Source organism: Tupaia chinensis, unplaced genomic scaffold (genome assembly GCF_000334495.1).
Source record: "Tupaia chinensis unplaced genomic scaffold, TupChi_1.0 Scaffold147500_1, whole genome shotgun sequence".
Classification (NCBI taxonomy): Eukaryota; Metazoa; Chordata; class Mammalia; order Scandentia; family Tupaiidae; genus Tupaia; species Tupaia belangeri.
The window spans coordinates 1034072-1043259 of record NW_006207351.1 but is presented as its reverse complement, the minus strand read 5'-3'; the positions used below and the strand labels follow the sequence as shown (position 1 = coordinate 1043259).

The 9188-nt window shown below is 62.3% G+C and overlaps 2 protein-coding genes across 3 annotated transcripts in view; one reads left to right on the top strand and one right to left on the bottom strand.

The window, feature by feature from the left end:
- The first annotated feature begins 3129 nt into the window (after positions 1–3129).
- CUNH3orf86 (chromosome unknown C3orf86 homolog) lies at positions 3130–6709 on the top strand. 2 transcript variants are annotated; one of them, XM_014584704.2, is made up of 3 exons: positions 3130–3447; positions 4379–4446; positions 5931–6709. In XM_014584704.2, the coding sequence occupies exons 1-3, from the start codon at positions 3356–3358 to the stop codon at positions 6416–6418; spliced, it is 648 nt and encodes a 215-aa protein (XP_014440190.1). In that variant the 5' UTR covers positions 3130–3355; the 3' UTR covers positions 6419–6709. The 2 variants fall into 2 exon arrangements, with proteins under 2 accessions (XP_014440190.1, XP_014440191.1); XM_014584705.2 differs by having other exon boundaries at positions 3386–3518.
- Positions 6710–6725: 16 nt separating this feature from the next.
- TCAIM (T cell activation inhibitor, mitochondrial) overlaps positions 6726–9188 on the bottom strand; it is a 28325-nt gene continuing 25862 nt past the window's right edge. Inside the window, exon 11 of the mRNA XM_006169765.3 lies at positions 6726–8385. Coding sequence (XP_006169827.1) covers positions 8337–8385 — 49 coding nt within the window. The 3' untranslated portion in view covers positions 6726–8336. The remainder of the gene's footprint in view (positions 8386–9188) is intronic.

Here is a 9188-nt window from a genome sequence, read left to right as displayed (position 1 = left end):
GAGTGTGCAGAGTGTGTGTGCTGAGGCACGGGGTGCTCTGGGCCGTGGTGTGTGTGCAGAGGGTGTGCGGTGAGGCACGGGGTGCTCTGGGCCGTGGTGAGTGTGCAGAGGGTGTGTGGTGGGGCACGGGGTGCTCTGGGCCGTGGTGAGTGTGCAGAGGGTGTGCGGTGGGGCACGGGGTGCTCTGGGCCGTGGTGAGTGTGCGTGGACAGCGACTTGGGAGATGGAGATGGAGCTGGCTGGAGTAGGTGACAGGGTGGGCCTCGACCGAGAAGGTGACCTTTTGCAAAGACCTGGAGGGGTCAGAGTGTGCCGCGGAGGTCTCTGGGGGGAGAGTCGGGGCAGAGTGTACCCTGGGGTCCCGGCCAGCGCTGGTCGGTGTGCTGCATGGGCCTCACAGGCTGGGGCGCCCAGGGAGGGAAGGGCTGTGGCGCCTTTGGCATGTGTGTGTGGTCTGGATCTGGGTGTCGCCTGGCAGTTACCCGCAGTCCAAGGACCACACGAACGGGGCAGCTCGAGGTTCACTGCAGTTTCCCGTGTGCCAGTCCCATTGAGGGGACTCCCCTCCGTCCCCGGCTGGGAGACCGCCAGCCCTCGACCGGGGTCCACGCTGTGCTCCCTGCTCCGGGCTCCCTGCACAGCCTGCATGCTGCAGGCACCTCTCCTTCACGTGGTCCTCCGCATGCATGCAGGGCTGGTACTGCGTCGGGTTCAACCCAGACGTGCCGGCAGTTCTGCTGCCCTCGGGAGGAAAGGCGGCCTGGCTGGGGGCCATTTGTGGGGCCACAGAAAGTGTCTGGCTGCCACGAAGGCCCAGGGAGCCACCGTTTCCGTTACAGACCGGCCGGGAGCGAGGCGGCTCCCACGGCAGCGTAGCCCAGGGCGTTTTCAGCTGACGGGCCCACCCCTTGAGCGGGCTGCTGTTGGAGACCAGAAACCAGTGCAGAAATTGTGGAGGACTTGCGTGCGCCCCCGCCCGCCCTTGGCTGGATGGTGCATGTTTTTAGACACCGCAGTCAGACCTTAAAATGTGCAGAGAGAGGCAGGGTCCACAGGAGTGCTCCGACGTGGCCCTTGCTGTCTGGGATGGCCCTGGCTGCGGTCACCGAGTTTGCAGCATCACACGCTGGTGCGGGAGTCGAGTGCGGGCTGGCTGCAGGCAGTCGGGGGCTGCTGGCTCGGGGCGCCCTGCTGGCGTTCGGGAGTGGCCAGGGTGGGCTTCGACTTGGCCGTCCCTCCCAGACACCCCGGGCTGGCTGACCTGTGCCAGCTCCCTCCCCAGGATGCCCACCACCCCTCACCCCACACTGCCACCGTCGGGCCCTGGCAGGGTCGCATGGATCCACCCTGGCCAACCAAGCTCTGTGGGGCCCAGGGGTGGGTGCATTTTTTATATGTTTCCAAGCGGAGGAGATTCTGCATAAATTTGTCTCTGTAAAGAGTGTAGACCTGCACTTAGTTCAGCTAAGTGAGAGTAGGACTTTGCTGAGGGACACCCTTAGGCAACATCATGTGGGAGCCACACTGGGCCCACTGGTGCATCCGAGCTGGCAGTTCCACCCCCAGCCGACTCTCGTGACGGCCCGGCCTGGCCTGGAGCGCACGTGGGCTCTTCCAACCTGGCCACCTCTCCGCTCCCTTGGGTGGGCTGCGGCAGCCAGGGGTTGGGTGTCTGGGCTTGCTGGCAGTCCTCTTGGTGCGGAGAGCCCAGCCCAGCACACAGCCGGTCCTGAGCGGTGCACAGCCTGTGTGGGTGTGACTCCTGGTTCATGCGACTGTGGGAGTGGAAATTGTGGCAGTTCCTGGGCCAGGCAATTCTCAAACGCCCGCAGACGCTGCTTACTCCTGCATCTGTCCTGGAGGAGCTCTGGGCGAGGGAGGGCTCGGCGACAGGGCTGCTGCAGTGTTCCGGGAACATGCTTGGTGCAGTAAACAGGAGCTGCTGAAGCCACGCGTGACGTCCCTCTGCCGATTGGCCCTCGTGTGCCATGGCGTGTCCCTGCTGCTCTCGGGTTTCGTGTCGTCTGTAAAGTGGGGTGGGACCAACTGCATGGGACTGGGGGGGGCCTCGATGAACTGGTGCATGTGGAGCAGCGCCTGTGCTGCGTGTGGGCGGCTCGTTCTAGACCGCTGCTCCTGCCGGCCTGCTTTGCAGATTCGGTGCAGGGGCTGAGGCCGGAGCCTGTGGCCGAGAGTGCCGAGTGTGGGTCTGCCCCGCCTCCCGGGCAGGCGATGCCAACAGAACCGGGGTGTGGGCCTTGTTCCCCCCAGATCGATGCAGGTGTGTCCAGATACTAAGATTTAGTGGGTCGTATGGTGGGTTCTTTTAACCGTTTGCTGAAAGTATTTCAAAATAAAAGTATTTTTAAGCACGGCTCCAGCATGCTGGTTTGTAGAAGCCCTTGCTCCGGCAGTTTCCTGATTCAGGCCTCCAGCCTTGGGGCCACACAGGGCCATTAGCGCAGGAGTCGCTGAGCGCCTGGTGCCCCGAGACGTGCACCGGGGACGTGTGGAAACACGCTGCCCACGCTGACACGCGGTCGTCGAGACCTCTGGCCACGGGGAGTCACCGGCTGCCTTCCCTTCGTTCTTCCTTGCCAAGAAATAGTGAGAAGCCGGAAGCCCTAGGCCCGTGGGTTCGCCGGTGAGATGGGCCTGGGGACGGAGGTGCAGGGCGTCCCCGTGTTCTAGCCGACGGGTGAGGGAGGGAGAGGAGGCTGCGAGCCGCCTACACGGCATGTTCGTTACCCGCGGCCGAGCTGAGGACAGGATGGCTCAGCAGCCAGGCTGGTCAGGGCCCAGCAGCCGTGCCAGCCATCCTAAACGGTGGCCCCATGGCCTAGCGGTTAAGGCAGCTGGATCCCACATGGCCTGCCATGGCCGTTAGCCCCAGCCGTGGCGGCTCGACACGCCAGGTGCACGTACGTGCCCCAAATCCCGACAGGAGGCAGAGAGGGTGCTGCCTGGCTGTGCCCGAGGGGCGTCGTTCCTCACTGTCCTCAGCACACACCCTCGCCGTGGAGAATAAAGCAACTTGCCGCAGACCTGTCCAGAGCCGAAGCAGGTCAGGTCAGGGTGAGCCAAGCCCGGGAGAGGCGGGAGCCCTGCCCCTCCCAGCCCCTGCCCCTGCCCCGTCTACATGTTCTGTGCTAGAAGCACGCATGGTGCCATTTGTCCACATGCAGGGCCGCCCGCTGAGTTGTGGACAGGTGAGCCCAGAGACTCCAGAAGCCAACAGCGGGCGCCATGAGAAAGGGCCTGGGTGGAGGCCAGGTGAGTGGGGCGCTGCCGCGGAGAGGCAGAGACGAGACGGAGGGCCGGGCGGAATCTCGCAGGCTGGGCGGTACTTAGCACAATGCAGATGGGGTTGCTAGGAGCCCGGCTTCTACCCGTCTCCCACGCCGAAGCTCCCTCCACAGGCTTCTTCAGCCCCGAACCTTCCAACAGGTGAACGTCGGGCCTGTCTACATGTCCCCCAGCTCTTGGCCAGCTCTCCCTGTCCAGCCAGCCTGATTCCGGCAAGTCCTGCAGGAGACTTCCTGAGAGCGGGCACCGGGGCGGGGGTCCTCTCCGTCTGAGCAGCTGAGCTGGTGGTACAAGGCCGTGCACCTCCAGGCTTCTCAGCGCCGGCCTGGGGGAGAGGTCACACGGCGGGCGTGCACCTGTCACCGCCGCGGCAGACAGCCACAGATGCCCCCCAGTCTCACAGTGCTCTCGCAGTCCCGCAGGCACCTGGGGTCGGCCACCTGGTGCTTATGGCCCTGCGGTTGTGTCCTTCGCACCCTGGAATTTGCTGCCTCACCGGCCGCCGCTCAGGCCCCAGGGAAAGCGGCCTGCTCTCTGAGGCTGGAGTGAGCGTCAGACTGCTGGGACTCCAGGGCCACTCTGAGTTTAAGGCCCTTATGTTTGTTTTTGTTTTCTTGAGAGGTTTTTGCTATAGGGTATGTGTGCTCGTCAGAGAGACAAAGAGACAAAGCGAGACATCATGCCCCTTCCCCCTGAGGGGATGGCCACACCGCAATCCGTTCTCCATTCTCCTCTCGGGATCGTGGGCGCATACACACAGGTGCTCGGCGTGAGTTTTAAGCCATCGGGTCCGGGACTCAAACCATTGTCAACTACGTGGGAGTCCAGCGACATAGCCATTATACCATCGCTGGTCCCTGTACAAGGCCTGTAATTTTAATTAAACCTGCAAAATCCCTCTTCCCGTGTAATGAGCCATTCAAAGGTTTCGAGTAGTCGCCACTGGGGGCCAATACTGACCGTACTTGGCGCGTTTTGTAAAGTTTTCAGAGGGGTGTGTGTGTCTTCTCTTGTTATAAGACCCAGCATTCTCTGTCCTGTTCTTACTCTGACCCTGTTTTTCAAACTCTAGTCCATCAACCATTGCTGCTTTCCTTATGAGTTTCAGGAGTGGTGACCAGCATTTTCTTAAGGAATATGGTAAGTAGAATTTAATTGCATAGAAAATAGAAGACTATTCCATGTAGCTTTTTTTTTTTTTTTGGTTAGGTTTTTGCTATAGGGCGTGTCTGCTCGCCAGAAAGACAGAGACAGACAGAGAGATAGAAAGCGAGAAATCACCCTCCAGGGGAGATGGCCACGCCACAATCCCTTCTCCTCTCCTCTGGGGATCTTGGGCATGCACACACACGCACCCGGTGTGAGTTTAACCCACCAGGTCTGGGAATCAAACCGTGGTCAACTACATGGGAGTCCAGTGACATAGCCATTAACGCTAACTGCTGGTTCCTCCAAGTAGCTTTTTATATCCCATGAAATTGTTAATATACATGCACGTACACATGCGAACTACGTCAGGATTAAAGTATATTTAGTATATTTGGTTCAGATATTTTTAGAATTTTAAAATTTTATTTATTTTTTTAATTTGCCCAGAGAGAGGCAGAAAGGGAAAGTGAGAAAGCAGGGAAGGTGAGAAGGCAGGCTGCCAGGTCCAGGTCTCAAACCGTGGTCAGCCATGTGGCAGTCCAGTGCCTCTACCACCATGCTACCTGCTGGCCCCGGTTCAGATTCTTTTAATTGGCAGAGGATGTATTTGCTTGCCAGGAGAGAGATGGAGAGCAAGCGCACCCTCCAATGGGGTGGACCCGTCACAATCCCTTCCCCATTCCTCTGTGCCGCCAGGGTTTGGACACGGACACACACACACACACACACACACACACACCACACGCTCAGTGTGTTTTTCAAGCCTCCGGGGTGGGAATTTTAACTGCAGTCAGCCAAGCGGGATCGGGCTCCTTTAACCGCCAGGTCACCAGGCCAGGTTTTACGACCCCCTGCTTCCAGCTACCCTGATTCTGGGACCCCCAGCAGTGTGCCCTGCTTCCATGGCCTATGGGCACCAGGGGTGGTGGAGGCTCTGGCAAGCCCACCTCTGGGCTCACCTGTTTGATCTCGGCCCAGTCTGAGCACGCACTCTGCTTTCCCGGGCTCGGCACTGAGCCTCTGGGTGGGCGCTCCGGGACGGTATTTCTGGTGGAGGGCTGCCCTGCTTGCAGACCTAGTGGCTGCCATGTACCTGTCATGCTGAAAGACCAAGGGCCTGGCCCGGGCATCCCACCGGACTCTCCTCCCCTCGCCTGCCTGCTGGTGCCCACAAATGCGGGGCCCCACACGTCCCTGGGCCCGAGTGATAGGCCTGCCAGGTCCTCCTGCAGCTGCCATGGGCCAGCTTCCCCGTCAGGGTGAGCGGCCTCAAGTCTTAAAGGGAAAAGCAATTTTAGAAGCCCTGGAGCCCACCTGGAGCCTCAGCTGGCTGCTCCCAGCCCTGGCGGCATCTGGAGCCATGGGAGAGCACGCTCCATGGGGCTCAGGCAGGTGTGCGGGTGCCCAGGCGCTGGCCCCCACGGCCCTCCTCACGTGGAGACCAGAGGTAGCCCTGCCCTCTCCTCCCCTTGCAGAGATGTCTAGGAGTCAGCCTGGACGAGGGAGGAAGCCCGTAGATGTGTTTTTCTGGGTGAACGAGGTAACCGGAGAGATCACCTACCCCATGCTGAAGGCGGATGTGCCTGCGTCTTCTGAGCACCTGAATCGGGAGCTGCCCAGACTGCAGGGTGGGACTGCATGGGGGGCTCTGTCCCCCCATGGTGCGCTGGGCCTGGTGGCAGCGCCGACGCAGAGGCTGGCCCCCCCGAAGCCTCCAGCAACAAACACAGGCTCAAGAAGCTCCCTTGCATTGGCACAGACCCCTGGCCAGGAGAGAGCTGGAGCAAGGGGCTCCCTGCCACCGTGTTGGGTGATCCCTGTCACCATGTCACCGCCAGCAGGGACCCTGGGACCGACCCCTCCGCTGCCAGCCTGTGTCTTTCCTCCCAGCCCTCCAACGCCCTGGGACCTCACCTGCAAGCTGAAAAACGTCCTCGCCGGCAGCAACCGCTTTTCCTTTTGACCTGGGGCGAGTGTCAGCACCCCACCCCTCCCACACCCCCACACCCCCGGCTGCCCGCTGCCTGGCGGCTGCCTGGCCCCCACCTTGCTCTGAGGGGCTCCACAGAAGCACAGGGCTCTCCCAGGACATACAGGAATGTGTCAAATGGCTCAACCACTATAAATTTTGACTTGGTTTGGCACAAACCTCTAGAACTTTCTTTAACTCTCGAGCCTTGGTACGTCACTTTTTTTTTAAGAGAGATTTTCTTTTGCTATAAGTTGTGTGTGTGCTTGCTGGAGAGACAGAGACAGAAATCACCCCTGGGGGATGGCCACCTCTAGGATTTGGGGCACACACACATGTATGCCTGGCTTGAGTTTTAAGCTGCTAGATGCAGGATTTGAACAGCGTCCGGCCAAGTGTGAGTGCAGCGACGTAAGCACCTGCCACCTGCTGGTCCCTCGGGACTTGGCTCTGAACTCTGTCTTTCAGCAGCTTGGTTCCTGCACTGGGGCAAGCCGGGATGTTGTTCCTAGCCAGAGCCAGACCTTGGGTCAGGGTGGGAATGAGCCAGGATGACAGGGACCTGCAGGCTCCATGGCCTTGGGGCACACCTGGGCCACCTGGCCTTGGGGCAGTCCCGCCCTCCGCCCTCTGGGTTCTCTCTGGGCTGCAGTAGGGCAGGTGCCTGAGGGTGCTCTGGACAGTGGCAGCCTGGTGCCATCCCTGTCCCTGCATCTCGCCCCCCCCTGCCCCGTGGTGTGGCCCAGCAGGACAGAAGCCACACCCTGCACACCCGCCCTGCTCGGTCAGGCTGGCCGAGGGCTGCAGGAAGCCCTGGGGTGAGGACGGGTCCTGGGGTGGTGGTGAAGTGGCCTGGGCACATGGGACCCGTGTGGAGGAGCAGCCTCGGAGACACCTCGGGTCCCTGGATGCCCAGGCAGCTCCACGCCCCGAAGTGGCTGGATCCAGGTGGTGTCTCAGGGTGGACACCGGAGGGGCGCAGACACGCCCAGCCACAGCCACCCTGGCAGCACCCCTTCCACCCCCAGGTTTGTCCGGGGCACCCGGGTCCCTTCCCTGGGAGCTCAAGCTGCCAGGTGTCCAGGAGGTGGACTTCTGGGGCAGGAGGGGGAGAGTCCCCAGGGAGGAGGCCAGGTGCTCCAGATGCCTCGCCAGCGAGCTCCCACCAAGAAGCAGCACCCTCCCAGCCCACCCCTACGGCAGCCCAGCGGGCTCTTCCCACGCAGGGACTCCCAGTCTCACTGGTTCTTGGCTAGGCCCAAGGCTCCAAGGCCCTTCACGCCAGGTGGGACAGACAGAGGTCAGAGGTCAGAGGAGGTCCATGCCCCTTCCTGAGGAGCTTCCAAGATATTCCAGGAGAAAGCTGAGGGGGATCCGGCTCCCAAGCCTGCCTCGCCTGCTGACCCAGGAGCTCTGTGGGAGGAGCGGGGCTGAGCCACCGTCCCGCCGAGGGCCTCAGGGTGCAGGTTCTGGGACCCAGGCAGGACTCTGGCTCCTTGGCCTCGGTTTCCCCTCCACCCAGCCTTAGCACCTGTGGCCGTGCTCCGAGGGTCCGGCTGAGCCAAGCAGCGAGCGAGAGGGTCCTGAAGCCCGGAGGTCAGACCCAGGCTGGGGCAGCCCTCCAGGGCCTGGCCACCTTTGGGAGAGGGGAGTGCAGGCCCGCCAGCTCCTCAGGGTGGGTGGAGGTGTTAGGGTGGCCTGAGTGGCGGGCTGCGAAAGAATTCAGACCCAGAGTACACGGAGGAGGGGCCAGGTGCAGGGTGATGGACGGGCGGGGGCTCTGGGCTTTACGGGGTCACAGTCAGGCCACCTGGTCCTAGGCAGCATCGGGGTGCTCGCTCTGGTGCCGGGGCCCACCACATGTGCTGGTCGTCAGCTCTGGCGCCCGCTGATGACGGGGTAGCAGCGGTCTTCATGTCCGAGGGCAGGGGCTCAGGGTGAGGTCCAGAAAGGGCCGGCGACTGGAGAAGAGGAAGGGGAGGGAAAGGGAAAAAGGCTGAGGCGTGTCCTTCCAGGAGCTGTGCGCTGTCTCAGGGCCCCCTGCAGGGTGGCCGCCATCAAGTCCTGGGTCACTGCTGGACAGCCACGGCTGCTCCAGGACACCCTCGGCACGGCCACTCCGCCGGCAGACCACCGGGCAGGTCAGGCTGGAAGGTGAGGCAGGCCCACGTGGAGGCTGGACCCCTGGCCCCGGGGGCGGCTGCCGGGGCTGGGCATGCGGGTCTCTCGGGCAGTCTTAGAGTCAGGTCGCGGTCCCAACCTTGCAGAGCACACAGCTTCCCGGTCACCCAGCCCTCCGAGCCCCAGGTGCCTGAGATGCCCCAGAGAGCCAAGCTCAGACCAGCCTGCAGCAGGGACCGGGACCTGTCTACACCAGCCATGGCCCGGGTAACAAATCCCCTGGACAAACCGCTCAGCGCCCTTTGGGGACAGCTGCAAGTCTCTGCCCTATGACCTGGCAGGGCCACGTCTGCTGCTTCCCGGTCACCCAGCCCTCCGAGCCCCAGGTGCCTGAGATGCCCCAGAGAGCCAAGCTCAGACCAGCCTGCAGCAGGGACCGGGACCTGTCTACACCAGCCATGGCCCGGGTAACAAATCCCCTGGACAAACCGCTCAGCGCCCTTTGGGGACAGCTGCAAGTCTCTGCCCTATGACCTGGCAGGGCCACGTCTGCTGACAGCTGGGCACAACCGAGCCTCAGCTCCTCTGTGTGACCTCCACGGGCAGGCGGGGGGGGGGGGGGGGGGGTGGAGGGGACGTGCCC